General features: G+C 54.5%; 1 protein-coding gene across 1 annotated transcript; it reads right to left on the reverse strand.

Annotated features, from left to right (window-relative positions):
* Nucleotides 1-122: 122 nt before the first annotated feature.
* Nucleotides 123-15,691, reverse strand: DAP3 (death associated protein 3). Its single transcript, XM_054397050.1, has 13 exons — nt 15,660-15,691; nt 15,011-15,057; nt 11,455-11,577; nt 7,943-8,044; nt 6,734-6,842; nt 5,818-5,910; nt 3,796-3,926; nt 3,584-3,664; nt 2,517-2,675; nt 1,888-1,947; nt 719-808; nt 352-469; nt 123-217 (listed from the first exon to the last, which is right to left on the reverse strand). The coding sequence occupies exons 2-13, from the start codon at nt 15,050-15,052 to the stop codon at nt 132-134; spliced, it is 1,194 nt and encodes a 397-aa protein (XP_054253025.1). The 5' UTR covers nt 15,053-15,057; nt 15,660-15,691; the 3' UTR covers nt 123-131.
* Nucleotides 15,692-19,575: the final 3,884 nt, after the last annotated feature.

The raw sequence follows: 19,575 nt of genomic DNA on the forward strand, positions 1-19,575 counted from the left end.
CGGAAGTGCCTCAGGCAGGGCGGAACTACGTCACGCCAGGGCGGAAGCGCGGCGCAAGGTACACAGAGCGGGACACCGACACGGGAGACAGAATTGGCGGAGCCGCTGCTGCCGTTCCGCCTTTTATTGCGCTAGAGGGGTGCCGCCAGCCGCTCCAGCTGCCGCGGGTTGGAGCCGCTCAGGAACCGCAGCTCCTCCTTCCCGTCCTCCGTGTGCGCTGCAAGGCAGAAGGTGCATTGGGGGTGCGGCTTCCGCCCCAGGACCCCTCCCAGCCGCCCCAGGACCCCTCCCGGCCTGCCTCAGTACCCCGCCCCCCAGCCCCGCACAGGCTCTCCCCGGGCGGGCGCTGACCTTTCTCGTGCTGTAGCCACTTGCGGTCGAGGTAGTAGCGGTAGCAGCTCTCGAACTCCATCGGGCTGTAATTGGGGACCGGGATGGGGACGAAGGGGTCCAGAGCATCAAAGCCCTCCTGGGGAGGAGAGCCAAGGGTGAGAGCCTGGCTTGCCTGGTCGTGCCAGAGCTGCCTGGGAGAGGGTGCAGTCCAGCCACAAATGAGCTCGAGTGGAGCCAACTCAGAGGAGAATAAAGAAGTGTGGGAGCTGAAGAGAATCTAAAGCTGGATCTGCCACCCTGAACGGACTGCAGCTCCCAAACCAGGATGGCTGTTTGCTTCCCAGTGGCAAGAGGGGAAACCCCCCCACAGAAGACTGTGCCTCACCTTTCCCAGCAACTCCTGGGGCAAATAGGCAGAGCTGGGTTTGAAGAGGGAGCCAGTCTGGCTGAGGGTTGCCACAACAGCACCTCCGTTCTGCAAGGGAGAGCAGAAACCCTTTTAGCTGCAAACAGCCTTTGTGCCACAGTTAGGGGTGGATTTGAAAGAAGTGAGGTCTCTCCTCTTTGATCCTGGAGGTACTTCAATTCCAAAACTCTACAGAATGGATTTCTTGTCATGCTCCTAACTACTTTAATCCTGGCAACTCCAAGCTCTCCTGCAGCACAGGGAACACAACTGGGTGCTAACAGTGCTGGCAGTTAAATGTGCTATTCCTCCCCAGAAATGGTCTTCTACTGAAATCATAGAATTCCCAGAATGGGTTGGGTTGGAAGGGACCTTAAATATCCAGTTCTGACCCCCTCCCATGTGCAGGGACACCTCCCACCAGCCCAGCTTGCCCTGGCCTTGAACACCTCTAGGGAGGGGACATCCACAACCTTCCTGGGCAACTTGTTCCAGTGTCTTTCAGCCCTCACTGTCAAGAATTTCTTCCTCATCTTCAGTCTCAATCTCCCCTCTTCCAGCTCAAAGCCATCACTCCTTGTCCTATCATTCCCCTGGAGCCCCTTCAGCTACTGGAAGGCTGCTCTAAGGTCTCCCTGGAGCCTTCTCTTCTCCAGGCTCTCCCAACCTGTCCCCATAGAGGAGGTTTTTCAGCCTCTGATCACCTCCATGGCCTCTTCTGGACCCACTCCAGAGTTCAATACTTTAAGAAGGATTTTTCTCTACACTTTTAAATCTGAAGACTGCCGGTAGGTATCAGTGGATTGAAAAAGAGGCAGAAGGAGTTGGCCTCTTAATAGCAAAACATTTAGAGACAAAAAGGTCTTACTACTTCTACAAATAATAAACCAAAGTGTTCTAAGGGTTCTTCAGCAGGTTCTGGCTCAGGGGCATGAGCTGGAGCTTGGCAGTGCTGTGTGTCTGACCTGCTCTGCTTCCCTCTGGGTAATAGCAGCAGCACTGGTGAGACCCTGACCCTTGTGAGCCTCTGCTCAGACTCTGCTGCTGTTGGAGCTGTAGCTTTATGCTTGGCAGCACACAGCTTTAATTGCTGAGAATCAGCCTCCTCCTCCACCCCCCCCCCCCAAAAAGTACAGACTGGAACTCACCCAATTATTCATCATCATCTTCCTCAGGTTGTACACAAGGGTCAGCTCCTCAGGAGAAACCTGGTGAAGATTGCCTGGATCACTTTTGGGTTTTTTCCCCACCAGTCTCTACCCTGGACATAAATCTCCCTTCCCCACTTTAAACTGGACTGGAAAGGATCTTTTACATCCTTCAGTTTCTTTTCCTTAGCACTTCAGCATCCAGCCATAGTTGTGCTACAGAGGGAAATGCTGGCCCAAGGTGTGTGTGTGGTTCTTCTCCTGCTGAGAGAACTTCCTTCAGTAGAAGTTGCTTAAAGCACCACATGGACTGTGCAGGTCCCTCCAAGCTAGCAGCAGGTGTCCACCTTTCAGGAATGACTTCAAAATGAACAAAACCTTCTCCCCTGCTCTCCCTTGCAGTACAATCCCAGAATTGCCAGGCTGGGAAAGACCTTAAGGTCATCCACCATAACCTCACAGCACACAGCTGTTAGACCACATCCCTCAGCTCCTCATCCCAACGACTTTTAAGCACCTCCAGGCCTGGTGACTCCACCTTGGGCAGCCTGGGCCAGGGCCTGCTGGCTCTTTGGGGTGAAGATATCCAACCTCCACCTCCCCTGAAGCACCATCAGAGCAGATCTTACAGGGCTTTTGTCTTCCTTCTTCAAGGTGGTCCTCCCCCAGAGCGCGTTGACGCCGTCCACCGCCACGAGAAGCCGGAAGGAGCCAAGCTGGCACTGCTGCCTCAGCTCCTTCAGCACAACCCCCACAGCATCACAGGCAATCCTGGCACGAGCTAGACCCTGCCAGTGGGAAAAGGCACACAGCTGAGGAGGGGCTTCGTGCTCCTCCTGTCTGATGCTGCCACGCTGGGCACTGCCTGCCCTTTCTAGAGGGGGAGGTAAGGACGGGAAGATGACAGAAGTCTGCTCCGAGGTACTGAGCACCAGATGGAGGAAGCTTCCTTCACAGAGCCATCACAGAATCCGAGAATGGTCTGGGTTGGAAGGGACCTCCAAAGCTCATCCAGTCAGTCCAACTCCCTCTGCAGCCAGCAGGGACATCCTCACCTAGCTCAGGCTGCCCAGAGCCCTCTCCAGCCTCACCTTGACCACCTCCCTGGGCAGCCTCTTCCAGTGTTCCACCACCCTCATAGTAAAGAATTTGTTCCTAACATCCAATCTAAATCTGCTCTGCTCTAGTTTGAAGCCACTGCCCCTGGTCCTCTCACTGCAGATCTTTGTAAAGAGTCTCTGCAGCCTCCTTGTAGACCCTTTCAGGTACTGGAAGGCCTCTATTAGGTCTCCCTGGAGCCTTCTCCATGCTGAACACCCCCAGCTCCCTCAGCCTGTCCCCAGAGCAGAGCTGCTCCAACCCCCTGAGCATTTCCTTGGCCCTCCTCTGGACCTGCTCCCTCAGCTCCATGTCCTTCCTGTCCTGAGGGCTCCAGAGCTGGCTGCAGCACTCCAGGTGAGGTCTCCCCAGAGCAGAGCAAAGTGGCAGAATCCTCTCTGGACCTGCTGGCAGTGCTGCTTTGGATGCAGCCCAGGCTGTGATTGGCCTTCTGGGCTGCAAGCTCTCATGTTCCACAACCAGGTTTTTGTAGTCACCCTGTTGATAGGGAATTGCCTTCCACTTCCCAGAACATTTGTTTGTGTGACCTTCAGAAGCCATTTGTCCTGCATCCACAGCAGCAGTTGCTGTTCCTCACCTGTTCCACCACCTCACCCAGCGGTCTGCCCTCCTCAGTGCTCTCCTTTCTGCCCCAAACATATTTCCTCTGGGTTTTGATCTGCAGGGAAGAGAACCAGGATGAGATTGGGAAGCAAGCAGTGCAGAGTGGCAAGATCCCTGCTTCTCTGCCAGTGTGATGATCCTGGGGGGCTAAGTTCTCAGCTCCTAACCCAGGCAGGCTCTACAAACCTCCTTCAGGAAGCGCTCATTTGAGGTCTTGAAGTTCTTGAGCCAGAAAGCTGCCTGCAAAGGCTGATCAAGTCTTTCCTTCTTGTAGGATGACTGCAGCAGCTCCCTGCAGTTTTTCACCCAGAGGTGAGCTGTAAGCAAATAAAACAGTTGTTTGGTTTGGGGTTTGTGGTCTGTGTTTTTTGTTTTTTTTTTTCCAAACTAATTGTATGAGTTGGGTGGTGGAGGTGTTTGGAGCTCTTCCTCTGCTCCACTGGTAAGCAAAATCTGCCATTAAATGGTGATCACTCCCCACTGAGAGCAGAGGGGACACACAGGGTGTCTCCTGTCACCCTTGTTAAGAGTAAGGAGAAAAGGCTGACTGTGAGCATGGGAGAGCAGGTGGAGGTAACTAATTCTCTTCTACTTTGTCTTGGGGGGGGTTGTGTGCTTTAGAAGCCTTCTCTACTCTGGACAAAGAAAGGTAAGTTGCCACCCCCACCCTAAGCCCTTCTCTTGAAGTAGCATCTCCTGGATCAGAGTTAACACAGCAGAGCTCTCACCATCAGGGATGTGCAGCACCAGCCAGAGCAGAGCTCTTACCATCAGGGATGTGCAGCACAGGCCACAGCAGAGCTCTTACCATCAGGGATGTGCAGCACAGGCCACAACAGAGCTCTTACCATCAGGGATGTGCAGCACAGGCCACAGCAGAGCTCTTACCATCAGGGATGTGCAGCACCAGCCAGAGCAGAGCTCTTACCATCAGGGATGTGCAGCACAGGCCACAACAGAGCTCTCACCATCAGGGATGTGCAGCACAGGCCACAGCAGAGCTCTTACCATCAGGGATGTGCAGCACAGGCCACAGCAGAGCTCTTACCATCAGGGATGTGCAGCACCAGCCAGAGCAGAGCTCTTACCATCAGGGATGTGCAGCACAGGCCACAGCAGAGCTCTTACCATCAGGGATGTGCAGCACAGGCCACAGCAGAGCTCTTACCATCAGGGATGTGCAGCACAGGCCACAGCAGAGCTCTTACCATCAGGGATGTGCAGCACAGGCCACAACAGAGCTCTTACCATCAGGGATGTGCAGCACAGGCCACAGCAGAGCTCTCACCATCAGGGATGTGCAGCACAGGCCACAACAGAGCTCTTACCATCAGGGATGTGCAGCACCAGCCAGAGCAGAGCTCTTACCATCAGGGATGTGCAGCACAGGCCACAACAGAGCTCTTACCATCAGGGATGTGCAGCACAGGCCACAGCAGAGCTCTTACCATCAGGGATGTGCAGCACAGGCCACAACAGAGCTCTTACCATCAGGGATGTGCAGCACAGGCCACAACAGAGCTCTTACCATCAGGGATGTGCAGCACAGGCCACAGCAGAGCTCTTACCATCAGGGATGTGCAGCACCAGCCACAACAGAGCTCTTACCATCAGGGATGTGCAGCACCAGCCACAACAGAGCTCTCACCATCAGGGATGTGCAGCACAGGCCACAACAGAGCTCTCACCATCAGGGATGTGCAGCACAGGCCACAGCAGAGCTCTTACCATCAGGGATGTGCAGCACCAGCCACAACAGAGCTCTCACCATCAGGGATGTGCAGCACAGGCCACAGCAGAGCTCTCACCATCAGGGATGTGCAGCACAGGCCACAGCAGAGCTCTTACCATCAGGGATGTGCAGCACCAGCCACAACAGAGCTCTCACCATCAGGGATGTGCAGCACAGGCCACAGCAGAGCTCTCACCATCAGGGATGTGCAGCACAGGCCACAACAGAGCTCTTACCATCAGGGATGTGCAGCAGAGGCCACAACAGAGCTCTTACCATCAGGGATGTGCAGCACAGGCCAGAGCAGAGCTCTTACCATCAGGGATGTGCAGCACCAGCCACAGCAGAGCTCTTACCATCAGGGATGTGCAGCACAGGCCACAACAGAGCTCTCACCATCAGGGATGTGCAACACAGGCCACAACAGAGCTCTTACCATCAGGGATGTGCAGCACAGGCCACAGCAGAGCTCTTACCATCAGGGATGTGCAGCACCAGCCAGCCCTGCCTCATGCAGTAGTGAACCACGTGGCACAGAGTCATGGTCTTCCCTGTCCCTTTCTCACCATCTCCAACATGGACTGTCAAGGAAAGGCTCTGAAAAGCCACCTGGAATTCTTACTTGACTGGAATTCTTTTGCAAAAGGCATAAAGGAAGCTCCAAGGCTGTGAAAGAAAGGTTGGCATTGAGTCATGCTGTTGTTCAGCAGCAAACCTAGCCCCAGGAGTTCCTTCTGTACACCCCTCTGCTGCATCCCAGCTGGTGGTTCCCATTCCCTTAGCTGTGCTGATAGCCCTGCTTGCAGGTCTGAATAAAAACATCCAAGCTTCATGGGTGGAAAGTGTCCAGAGAAGGGCCCTGAGGGTGAGCAGAGGGCTGGAGCTTCAGTCTGGAGCAGGGAGGGCTCCCAGGAGACCTTATTGAGGCCTTCCAGTATCTGAAGGGAGCTACAAGAAAGCTGGGGAAGGACTTTTTGGGGTGTCAGGGAGCGATAGGACTGGGAGGAGTGGATCCAAGCCAGAGGAGGGGAGATTCAGATTGGATGTTAGGAAGAAGTTCTTCCCCATGAGGGTGGGGAGAGGTTGCCCAGGGAGGTGGTGGAAGCCTCATCCCTGGAGGTTTTTGCAGCCAGGCTGGATGTGGCTGTGAGCAACCTGCTGTGGTGTGAGGTGTCCCTGTCCATGGCAGGGGGGTTGGAACAGGATGATCCTTGAGGTCCCTTCCAGCCCTGACAGTTCTCTGATGCTGTGACTTCTCAAACTTTGCTGCCAACAGACATGCAGCAGAACCACCTCCTGAAGGCTATGAAGCACAGCAGTCAGCAGAGGACCATCTGCAAACTCCACTTGGATTTAACCTGCCTTCTACCATCCAGGCATGCTGAAGGATACAGATCAGGTATCTGACAGCTGGGTGGGCAAAGTTGGAGTTCTTCAGGTAAGTGAAAAGTTCCAGAGCTGGTTTCCTCACCATCAGGCAGGCTTCATTGAAGGTCTTAATCTGAGAAGAGGAAGAGAAGATGAACAAGGAGCCAGCTGCTGGCACACACCACAGCAGTTCCTGGCATCATTCCATCTCTGACTGGCACTGTGCAAGGTCTGAAATCATAGAATTGTTAGGGTTGGTGCTTCCAGCACCTCCCTGGGCAACCTGTGCCAGTGTCTCACCACCCTCATGGGGAAGAACTTCTTCCTAACATCCCATGTCCACTGTTCTCCCCCTGCCTTCCAGGGGAAGTTTATCAGGTGGTTCAAGTGTGACTTCCCCTTGGTGAGGCCATGCTGACTACCCCTGCTGGCCTGGAAATTAGCAGTTCCAGCAGGTTCTCAGGGCTCAATCACCTCACAGCCCTGACTCCCAGGTCAGAAATCTCTTCCTGAACTCCAGCAGGGAGGCTGCTTGCAAAGCCTGAGCCACTCACAGCAGGGGCTGGCTCACAACTGACATCAAGAGGCAGTATTATTTTCGTTGCTGATACAAATTAACTTCAGGAGACAGCCTGGTTCAGACAGGAACTGTGGGCAATGTTCCTGCCATGCCTCAGGAACTCAAAGGTGGAGATCAAAACTGTTGGCTGCAAGGCTTCCTTTCACCAGGACCACAAGAAAGCTGAGGAGGAGCTGTTCCCAAGGGCTTGTGGCAATAGGATGAGAGGCAATGGTTTGAAACCAGAGCAGGGTAGGGTTAGGTTGGACATCAGGAGGAAGTTCTGCACTATGAGGCTGGTGAGACACTGGAACAGGTTGCCCAGGGAGGTGGTGGAGGCCTCATCCCTGGACACTGAAGGTCAAACTTGATGGGGGCCTGAGCAGCCTGAGCTAGTTGGAAGTGTCCCTGCTGAGTGCAGGGGGGATGGACAAGATGCCCCTGGAGTGTCCTTTCCAGGCTGATTCACTCTGTGACAAGGTGGAACCCTCACACCCTTCTGCCACTACTCTGCTTAGGTTGCCTCATACCTTTCAGATACAGGAAAGAACAGTAAGGGCCAGGGGTAAGGAATGGCATTCTTGCAGCACATCTCTCATTCCAAGAGGAAACCAGATGGGTCTGGCTCTTCCCACGTGCCCCACTCCCCACAGATCTGCTCCAGGACACAGCACCTGCTGCTGGAAGCGAGGGGGCAGCCCATGTGGAAACACAACCTTCACCTCCTCCAGTGGAATGGTGTAGTGGCGACCCTCGTGCTGCTCCGTGTGCTTGGCCTGGGGAGGAAAAGCACAAACTGGAACCCTCAGGGCAGTCTGGTCCTGCTGCTCTGCAGGCAGAAGGGCTGTGAGAGTGGAGCAAACACAAATTGTAACCCTCAGGGCAGTCTGATCCTGCTGCTCTGCAGGCAGAAGGGCTGTGAGAGTGGAGCAAACACAAATTGTAACCCTCAGGGCAGTCTGATCCTGCTGCTCTGGATGCAGAATGGATGTGAGAGTGGAGCAAACACAAACTGGAACCCTCAGGGCAGTCTGGTCCTGCTGCTCTGCAGGCAGAAGGGCTGTGAGAGTGGAGCAAACACAAATTGTAACCCTCAGGGCAGTCTGATCCTGCTGCTCTGCAGGCAGAAGGGCTGTGAGAGTGGAGCAAACACAAACTGGAACCCTCAGGGCAGTCTGGTCCTGCTGCTCTGGATGCAGAATGGATGTGAGAGTGGAGCAAACACAAACTGGAACCCTCAGGGCAGTCTGATCCTGCTGCTCTGCAGGCAGAATGGATGTGAGAGTGGAGCAAACACAAACTGGAACCCTCAGAGCAGTCTGATCCTGCTGCTCTGGATGCAGAATGGATCTGAGAGTGGAGCAAACACAAACTGGAACCCTCAGGGCAGTCTGGTCCTGCTGCTCTGGATGCAGAATGGATGTGAGAGTGGAGCAAACACAAACTGGAACCCTCAGGGCAGTCTGATCCTGCTGCTCTGGATGCAGAATGGATCTGAGAGTGGAGCAAACACAAACTGCAACCCTCAGGGCAGTCTGGTCCTGCTGCTCTGGATGCAGAATGGATGTGAGAGTGGAGCAAACACAAACTGCAACCCTCAGGGCAGTCTGGTCCTGCTGCTCTGGATGCAGAATGGATCTGAGAGTGGAGCAAACACAAACTGCAACCCTCAGGGCAGTCTGATCCTGCTGCTCTGGATGCAGAATGGATCTGAGAGTGGAGCAAACACAAACTGGAACCCTCAGGGCAGTCTGATCCTGCTGCTCTGGAGGCAGAGGGGCTGTGAGAGTGGAGCAGGGAGGGAATGCTCACTCACAGGGATCACCTCCTGAGAGCCAGCATTTTAGAGCTTCTTAACAGCACTATGATCCTTTTGGAGTCATCTCCCAAGGTTCTCCTCCCCCTCTACTTTGCCTCACCTGGAATATTGCATCCAGTTCTGGGCTCCCCAGTTCAGGAGGGACAGGGATCTGCTGGAGAGAGTCCAAGGGAGGGCTACAAGGATGAGGAAGGGACTGGAGCACTGCCTGGGGAGGAGAGGCTGAGAGCCCTGGGGGTGGTTAGTGTGGAGAGGAGAAGACTGAGAGGAGATCTAAGAAATGTCTATCAATATCTGAGGGATGGGGGTCAGGAAGGAAGGGACAGGGACAGCCTCTGCTTGCTTCCCCCCTGTGACAGGACGAGGGGCAATGGATGGAAACTACAGCACATGAAGTTGCACCTCAACATGAGGAAGAACTTCTCTACTGTGAGGGTCCCAGAGCCCTGGAGCAGGCTGCCCAGAGAGGTTGTGGAGTCTCCTTCTCTGGAGCCTTTCCATGCCCCTCTGGATGTGTTCCTGTGTGACCTGTGCTGGATTCTGTGGTGCTGCTCTGGCAAGGGGGTTAGACTCGAGGATCTCCAGAGGTCCCTTCTGACCCCTAACATCTTGGATGTGTGATCTGCTGGGCTCAGATTTATGTCTGGGACCAAGTTGTGTTTTCTGGCTCGTGGTCAGTGGTACTCCTGCAGCAGGCTCACATCCTTCTGCATTTATTTATAGTGATTGCTTGAAGAGCTCTGCCTGCACTCTAAGAAGTGGCTGTTCCTGGCATCTGAAAACACCCACTCCATGCCTTGTCAGCTCCTTGCTTTTCCCCTTCACTGTTCTCTTTTCCTACCATGCAATGCTCACAAAGCAGCTCTTTATTTGCTCTTGGTCTAGTCCCCAGTTTTGTGTCTTGTGTAATTAGGCCACCACTCTGCATTCCTTCCTGTGTGACTTGGAGTAACTCCTGTGCCAGGCTTTGGCTGCTTCCTTCAGCAGCTCTGCCAAGCTTTGGAGCTTCTGTCCTGGAGGTGTTTAAGAGCAGTGCTTGGGGATATGGCTTAGTGCTGGCCTTGGCAGACTGGGGTTAATGTTTGGACTCAATGGTCTTAAGAGGCCTTTTCCAAGCCAAACAATTCTATGGTTCTGTGATTCCAGCTCAGGGCTGGATCCCCCTGGAGGATTCCTAGTTGGACACAGATTTCCAGCACCTGTGTGCATGGCAGTGTTCTCCACAGACTCAAACAGCAGAGCAGTACTCCAGAGACCTTTTTCATTCTCAGTTTCATCACTGACTTGCTGCCTAACCTTGGGCACATTCCTTCACTCTTCACTCTAAATTGGGTCAAGGATCTTTCTCCTCCTCCTTAAGCCAGTCGGAGTTTTCCTGATGGCAAGGCAGAGAGGGGAAAAAAAAAAACCAAACCTAAGTCTTATTAAAAAATTGAAGTTTTCATCTGGCCTCCTTAATCCATTTTTAATGGGACTTGAGGGCAGCCAAGGGTGGGTGCAGGCAGAGCCCTCAGGTTTGCTGAGGGAGCCAGAGGCCTCTGCTGCAGGCCAGGATCCAGCAGCACATCCCAGGAGTGCCAGGAACCTGCTCACGGCCAGGGCTGCCGCTGCCAAACATCAGGCACAGCAAGTCAGAATGCCACAGCCAGTTGCCTGGCAACCTAAATGGTAGGCACAGGACAGTGGGGACAATCCTTGCCATCTGGACTCTTCTGTGCAATCTATAGAGACACTCTCATCACGTGAGGAAGATCATCTGCATGCTGCTGTTTCCATAGAGACCCCAGAGGAATCGGTATTGAAAGACTCCAATTACAGAGGCAGCAGCAAAGCACCTCAAAGGCTCATTCCATTCATTTATTCCACTTCATTTTGTGCTTGAGACAGAGAGTGTGAGGCTGGAATTATGATGCTGGAGGGGCTGTGCTGTGCTGAGGTCATCTGGGGTGTGTTGTATGTTGGTTTTTTTTTTTTCAGTCCTCCTTCGTAGCCAGTTTGGGGAGGGAAGGATAACCCTGGAGTTGAAATGCATGGGGGCTGATGACAAACTAAGCCCCAGCCCAGCTTCTACAATACTCAGCCTGCCTCATCTGGGCAGCTCTAGAGAAGGAATCAATCCCTGCCCCAGGAGCTTTCAGGCAGGGGACTGGCCACATCTTGCTTAAACCCAGGCTCAGCCACGGCCTGATCCCCTCTGGGCTGAGGGGGTGGTTGGGGGTGGGTGCAGACTCCCACTCTCAGCCCTCTGTGCTCCCCCTCCCTCCAAAAACACAAAGGCAGCACTCCTGGCTCCAGGCAGTCCCCAGGCAGACTGATGGCATCCAGGCCCTTGCTGTGTGACAGTTAACAGTTGTGGCAGTGACTCACAGGGTCGCTCTCGCTGGTGCAGAAAATTGCTCTTGGTCTCTCTGCTGGGGTCTGGACATCCTGGCTGACAGCAGCACCTAAGCAATCCCTGGCTGCTGTGTGGAGGGCATAGGCATGGTCCAGCTAAGGAGAAAAGGCAGAGAGAGACAACAAACTTTACAGATCACCTGCAAAAAAAAAAAACCCAACCCCCCTCAGTTTGCTTTCACACAGTCCCAGAATGGTGAGGGTTGGAAGGGACCTCTGGAGATCATCCAGTCCAAGCCCCCTGCCAAGGCAGAGTCACCCAGAGAAGGTCTCACAGGAACATGTCCAAGTGGGTTTGGAATGACTCCAGAGATGGAGATTCCACCACCTCTCTGGGCAGCCTGCTCCAGGGCTCCAGAACCTCCTCATGTTTAGGTGGAACTTCCACCACCTCCCTGGGCAACCTGTGCCAGCATCTCACCACCCTCCTGGGGAAGAATTTCTTCCTAACATCCAATCTCAATCTCCCCACTTCTAGTTTTGCTCCATCCCCCCCAGTCCTGTCACTTACTGATAGCCTAAAAAGTCCCTCCCCAGCCTTCTTGTAGCCCCTTTCAGATACTGGAAGGCCACAAGAAGGTCTCCTTGGAGCCTTCTCTTCTCCAGACTGAACAACCCCAACTCTGCCTGCAGAGAGAGCAGAAGAGCTTCAGTTCATCCTCATGGCCCTTCTCTGGACAGGTTCCAGCACCTCCAGATCTTTCTTGGAACAGAGGTTCCAGAACTGGACACAGTAGTCCAGGTGGGGGCTCATGAGAAGCAGGCAGCTAAGCTGATTACTTTGGGGTTGTTTTTCCTTTTCCCCCACAGCCTGCTGAAGCCTTCCTGCAGAACCCAACCAACACAGGCAAGAAAGGGAAGAGCAGAAGGCCAAGAATTTGACTCTGTTAGGGTGGAAGAAAAAGTGAAGCCTCTGTCAACAGCTAACAGAATGCACACTGCAAAGAGAAGCTGCCCCAGAGCAAGCAAAACTGAAAGCCACCCTCCAGATTACTGACTGGAACAGTTGCAGGCTCCCAGTGTAAACAGAGAGAGCAGTTTCCTATTTTGTCTGTCTGCACAGATGAGAGCTGCCATAAACTGGAGTTTAGAGACAGGAACAGCTGTGGCAGTTCTCCAGGGCATGAGGTGCTGCTGCTGTCAGCCTCATTTTCCTCAGGGGGTCATTTGAAAGTTCAGAAAACAAAAGTCAAATTACCCCACAGCCCTCCTTGAACACACAGGGAAGCCCCAAATCAGTGTTTCAGAGGTCACTGGAAAGCCAAGAGTTCAGAATTAGAAGTCAAATTACCCCACAGCCCACCCTCAGCACACAGGGAACCCCCAAATCAGTGTTCCAGAAGTCACTGGAAAGCCAAAAGAGTTCAGAAAACAAAAGCTGAGAGCCCTGGGGCTTTTTAGTCTGGAGAGGAGAAAACTGAGAGGGGATTTAATAAATGATTGTAAATATCTGAGGAAGGGCCAGGGAGAGCCTCTGCTCACCTGCACCCTGTGACAGGCCAAGGGGCAATGGATGGAAACTCCAGCACAGGAGGTTCCACCTCAACAGGAGGAGGAACTTCTGCACTCTGAGGGTCACAGAGCCCTGGAGCAGGCTGCCCAGAGAGGTTGTGGAGTCTCCTTCTCTGGAGACTTTCCAGCCCCCTCTGGATGTGTTCCTGTGTGACCTGCACTGGATTCTCTGCTCCTGCTCTGGCAGAGGGGTTGGACTCAAGGATCTCCAGAGGTCCCTTGTGACCCCTAACATCCTGTGACCCCACAGCCCACCCTGAACACACAGGGAACCCCTGAATCAGTGTTTCAGCACTCACTCTCCTTTTGGGGAAGGAGTTTTACTCAGCACCAGACACCAAACTACTGCAAAGTCAATGCAGAAGATCATGAAACATTCACTTTTCTCACCACATTCTTCTCTTGCTCCCACAAAGTTCTTTCCCTCCTCTTTCCTTCCCTCCTCAAACCTGACCAATCAGGCTCTAGACTTCTTTGGCTAGATTAATAAGTCCACAGAAGTGACTTAATTTACAGCCCAGAGCAAGGTGCTAAGATGCTAATTGAATAGATGAATAACTACAGCATGTAACTCTTTGGCATCTATTCACCTAGAAAATGCCAGCCCCAGGTCATTCCCAGCCTGGAATCACAGTGCTCCTTTGCTTTCAGCATCTCACCTCCCCTCCTTCCCAGCTCTTGGGCCCAGGAGCTTTGCTCATTTAAAAGGCAAGTGGAGGCTCTGTGAAGTCTTTGTCCTGCTGTGTTAACAGGGAGGGAGAATTAAATGAGGGTGAACCTCTTGCTCTGAGTGTGTTGAGATTTTATGACCCTTCAGCCTCGAGTGCAGAGTGGATTTCCAACATCTGAAGGGGGCTACAAGAAAGCTGGGGAGGGACTTTTAGAGTGTCTGGTAGGGATAGGACTGAGGGGAATTGGATCCAAGCTAGAGGAGGGGAGATTTAAATTAAGATGTTAGGAAGAAACTCTTCCCTATGAGGGTGGTGAGACACTGGCACAGGTTGCCCAGGGAGGTGGTGGAAGCCTCATCCCTGGAGGTGTTTAAGGCCAGGCTGGATGTGGCTCTGAACAACCTGAACGAGTGTGAGGTGTCCCTGCCCATGGCAGGAGGGTTGGAACTGGATGATCCCTTCCAACCCTGACAGTTCTATGATTCTGTGTGACTCGAGAGTGAGCTCCAGCTGCCAAGGGACAGAGCAGCCTAATTCAGATCCCTGAAATGGCAGCGAGCTCCCACGTGATGCCTGGAGATGCATCCCAAAGCTGTGTGCCATGAGGTGGAGCTGTTCCTACACGCAGCTGCTCTTACACGGAGCTGTTCCTCCACGAAGCTGCTCCTACACAGCTCTGTTCCTCCACGGAGCTGTTCCTCCACAGCTCCACTGACCTCAGCCTCCAGAATTGATTTCACAGAATCACAGAATGGTAGAGGTTGGAAGGGAACCTCCAGAGATCATTGAGTCCAACCCCCCTGCCAAAAGCAGCATCCCCCAGGGTAGTCTGCACAGGAATGCATCCAGGTGAGTTTTGAAAATCCTCAGGGAAGGAGACTCCACAACCCCCCTGGGCAGCCTGCTCCAGGGCTGCTTCACTCTCACTGTAAAGAAGTTTCTCTTCATGTCGAGATGAAGCCTTCTGTGTTCAAGTTTGTATCCATTGCTCCTTGTATTATTGTAAAAAATAAGACCAAAAAATGCTTGGCCTCCTCCACTTGCCCCCCAGCCCTCAGCTATTGATAGACATTGATCAGGTCCCCTCTCAGCCTTCTCTTCTCCAGACTAAACAGTCCCAGGGCTCTCAGTCTCTCTTCACAGGGGAGATGCTCAGGTCCTCTAATCAACCTTGTGGCTCTCTGTTGGACTCTCTCCAGCAGTTCCCTGTCTCTCTTGAATTGAATTTCAGAGAGGCTGCCACCACAGCCACATGCAGCCAGAATCACAACTTTGCAAACAAGTAGTTCATAGAATCATGGAATTGTCTGGGCTGGAAAAGACCTCCAAGACCATCAAGGACTTACCTTTTGAGGATGACAGACAAGTCTCTTCAGGCTTCTCAGCATTTCTCCTGCAGAGACAGAGGGGATTTTTTTTTTTTTTAGGATTTTGTTTGTTTGTTATTATTTTTATTTTGTTTTATTATTTTTATTTATGCTTTGAGAGAAATGTTCCTGGTCAAACCTTCCTGCTCCGTTCTTCTTTAGACACGTATAAGACTGAGATAACAACGGGGCGTAAAGTACAGCATTTCACCCCATCTAGAAACGGGCGCCACCACCGAAAACCGAGAAAGCTCTGCTCGTAAAACCCGTGAAGGGCAACCGAAGGCAGGCAGCCCTTCCACTCACGCCGCCCGCCCGCCCCAGCACCCGGCAGGCCGCAAGCTGCCCCCCGGGCCCCCGCCGCTGCTCCGCTTGATCCCTCCTGCAGCCTCGCAGCCGGACCGCGCCCCGGAGTGCCCGCACGCTGCCGCACCGCGTGGGGCAGGGCCCCGCACGGCTCTGCCCGAGCGGCCGCCGCCACGCGCCTCCCGGCAGGGTCCCAAGGGCAGCGGCCGCTAAGCAGAAGCAGGGCCGCGGGCTCCAGGCAGGGAACAGGCGATCTCCCTACCCCGGCTAGGCAATCCCCCCTCTGCCGCGCCGGAGCCGAGGCCGGCGCCCCGGCACTCACCGGTGCCGGCAGCTCCTTCCCGCTGGCAGGCTCCGCCGCGCCAGAGCCCGAGAATGACGCAGGGCCGCTACGGGTCGCGGGCAGGGCCAGGCGGGGCGGGACACGCGGGTTCCGCCCACCGCGGGGCTGGCGGCAGCTCCGCGCGGCGGGGGCGGGGCCGGCTCCGAGAGGTGTGGCCGGGCGGGGGCGGGGCCGCGCGCGGGGAGGGCGGGGCGCCGGGCGCTCGCTCGCGGTGGAGCAGGAGCCGCCGCCATTTTGGTTTCGCTGCCTCGGCTCGGAGCAGGGCCGAAGCGGCGGCCGGTCGGTGCGGGTCCCGCCCTGGCCCCGTCCGCGCTAGGCGGCCGGGAAGATGCGGCGCGGAGGAGCCCGTCCTCGGCCCCGGCCGTGTTGTCGCTGACACGGTGAGGAGCGGGGCGAGCGAGCGAGCGGGCGGCGGGCGGGGACTGGGACCGCCTCAGGCCCGGAGCCCGGGGGGAGGGGAGCTTGGCCGGGGAGCCGCCGCGGGGGCCGCCCCGCCCCGCACCGGCGCCGAGGCGCGCGCTGCTCTACATCCCCGCCCCGCCGCGCCGCTCCGGGCCCCGTTCGCGGGCGCATCCCCAGCGGCGAGGCTTGTCGGGGCGGCGGCGGGGGATCCCCGGTGGCGGCGGGCGTGCGCGGTGTGGTCCGGCAGGGCCCGCGCCCGAAGTGCAGCGGGGCACCCCGGCAGGGCCCTTGCGTGAAGCGGGGCGGGGGATCCCTGACAGCCGGGCCCGCGCCGGGAGGGGGCGGGGGATCCCTGACAACCGGGCCCGCGCCGGGGAAGGAGGGGGGGATCCCCCGGCAGCGGGGCCCAGGCCCGGGGCGGCGCTGCGCGGGGGGTCCCGGTGACAGGAGCGCTGCCCACGGGGAGGTCCGTGTGTGCCGGCGGGACGCCCGCGGCCGGGCCTGTGCCCTGCGGGGGTGGGGAGAGCCTGCCAGCCGCGCTCATGCGTTGTGTCGGGCCCCGCGGGAGCGGGGGGGCGGCTGTCAGCTGACAGCGGGGCCGGTGCTGCGCTGGGGGGGGGCCGGGGCACCCCGGACGGCGGCCCCCGACAGCCCCTCCGCGGCCGCTGGCCGTGTCGCCTTTCAGGAAGTTTCCTGGTGCTCAGGGCTGTGCGCAAGGCTCCGTAGCCCCAGAAACTTGCGTTGCTCGGTGGAGCAGAGGCCGTGCGGGCTGTGGCCCAGCGCCGGAGGGGACGGTGCGGGGTCCGGGGCTGTGTGTTTGGGGAGTGCGGGGATCTCTCTGCTGCGTTTTTGTTGTTGCTTGTTGGGAGGTTGGCTCCTTTGCTAGGTCGGTGGCTTGTAGACTTCTTTGCTCCTAATCCTCCCTCCCTTCCTCTCCAACTCATACTTCAGAAATGTTACTTTCCTTGGATTTTTTAATCCTGTTGTAGTTTTATTGACTGGTAAATTGAGCTTAGCTGGTTGAGCCTAATGTATTTTAGCCTTACCCAGCTCTCAGATCAGAAGCCTAAATATGTTGCTGTCCCTTCTTTTCTGTTAGGCAGCCTCCTGACTTTCTACCTCGTGTTTTTCACCTTTTGGTTTGTGGTTCCTTCACCCTGTTAATTACCTAGCAGAGAACGAGAAGCACTTTGGGATGTGGGTTTCCATCAGGTGGCCTCAGGACACTCATTCACCTTCCTGGTAGTTGTGCATTGTCAGGAGCAAATAAGGGAAGCTTGAGGGACTGGGTTCTGAGCAGTTTGGCTAGGAGAGATTTGGGGAGTCGTAGGATGGATGTGTGTGGGGAAAAAATATTTGACTTTCCCTTGGTCCATTTAAGTGGAGTTAGTCTTCGTTTCCAGGCACAGTGCACAGTCTTTCCTTGTGTGTTTTGGTTGTCTTCCTTGCATTCATGGGGGCTTGCACCTGCAGAAGCAACACTTTCCAGGAGCATGGAGGGGTTCTGCTGGGGGAATCCTGAAAGATTTGTTTCATGTGGTCACCCTTGAGGACCTTGAGACCATCCCTGGGTGCTTCTGCCTCTACGTGAATGGGGAAGTTCTAGCAGCTGGTTGAACATATGGATAGAAATAGGCTCTAAACCCATCATCTGTCTGCCTGCTCAAGTTCCTAAGAAGGATTCTGACTCCAAAATCAAAGCTTCAGTAGCTGTTTGAAACTGTATAGGAGTGTAAGAGTTGGGGGCTTTATTTTGAGGGAGGGTCTCGGTACATCTTTAAAGACAAAATCATCACAAACTTTTGGTGGACTTCACTTACATTTGATTGCTGCAGACTGTCAGCAGCCATCTAAAAAGGACTTTAATGTTTGGTAATAAAGAGTAAACTCCTTGGGAGTCCTGATTGAGGTGTAAAGAAGCTGTTTTGTTTTCAGTTGTTTTCAGAAGTTTAAATTGCCCTTCAGGATACAGAAAGCAGCTCAAACACTTGGTGCCAGGTGTCAGCCTTACTGATACAAGTGGTGATGCTGTTGTCACTAGAGAGAAGTGGCAGTGCCACCTGTAGCTGCTGAGCTGCCCTTATTTGTAAAGAGGTATTGCTGAAAACAACCAAAAATCAACTTAATTTGTGCTGCCATAGGCACAAGATTGACTTTTACCATCATGGACATATTTCTTCCCCTCCACTGAGGTCATGTGTTTCATCTCACAGCTTTTAAAAAGAAAGAAAAACCTCTGCTCTGTAGCCCTGATGTGATGATTCTCTGAATGAAAGAAAAAAAAAATATCTGTGTTTGTGGCTAATTTCCTCTAGTTTGGTTTTTGCCATGGGGAGCAAGGCTCACACCCTGCCTGTGGCTGGCCTGGCACTGGGCTGTTGGGGCATAACCAGAAGCATTGTCTGCACTTGATAGCAGAATCATAAAATCATAGAATTGTCAGGGTTGGAAGGGACCTCAAGGATAAGCCAGTTCCAACCCCCCTGCCCTGGGCAGGGACACCTCACTCTAGATCAGGTTGCTCACAGCCACCTCCAGCCTGGCCTTGAAAACCTCCAGGGATGAGGCTTCCACCACCTCCCTGGGCAACCTGTGCCAGTCGCTCACCATCCTCATGGGGAAGAATTTCTTCCTAACATCCAATCTGAATCTCCCCCTTTCTACTTTTGCTCCCTTCCCCCCAGTCCTGTCACTCCCTGACACTCTAAAAAGTCCCTCCCCAGCCTTCTTGTAATCCCCTTCAGATACTGGGAGGCCACAGGAAGGTCTCCTGGGAGCCTTCTCTTCTCCAGACTGAACTCCAACTCTCAGTCTGTCTTTGTAGGAAAGATGCTCCAGAAGTTAAAGGTGAAAGGCTGCTTTGCTGTGTTCCTTGCCTTTTTATTAGGTGGATAGAAAGAACAGAGAGGTTTTGTTCAGAAAAGTCCCCAGAAAGGTATCAGACCTAGAGGCAGCCCTGGGGGAAGCTCCTGGGTCAGCAGTGTAGAGCCTGGGGAGGGTATTTTAGCAGTTACCACAGCATGCAGCAGGGTTTTGCTGCTTTTCCCCAGGCAGTCAGCACTAGCTGGTGTTGGAACTAACAGCCTCAGGCTGCTGAACCTTTGCTCTGATCAGACCTGGGCTTTGCTTTGCAGTGTTTAGCAATTTTGTCTTCGTTTGCATATGAAGAGTGAAACAACAACAATTGGCAGGGAAGTAAAAATTCAGTCTTGGGTTTCCAAACTCTGCAGTTAAGGTGCAACATCAAAAGGTCAAGATTCCAAAAGAAAACATTCGACCTGCTGACAGTTTAGCTGCTGTTGGAGCAGACCTGCAGAGTGTCACAGAATCACAGAACTGTCAGGGCTGGAAGGGACCTCAAGGATCCATCCAGTTCCAACCCCCCTGCCACGGACAGGGACACCTCACACTGGAGCAGGTTGCTCACAGCCACATCCAGCCTGGCCTTCAAAACCTCCAGGGATGAGGCTTCCACCACCTCCCTGGGCAACCT

The sequence above is a fragment of the Indicator indicator genome, chromosome 40, assembly GCF_027791375.1.
Source record: "Indicator indicator isolate 239-I01 chromosome 40, UM_Iind_1.1, whole genome shotgun sequence".
Classification (NCBI taxonomy): Eukaryota; Metazoa; Chordata; class Aves; order Piciformes; family Indicatoridae; genus Indicator; species Indicator indicator.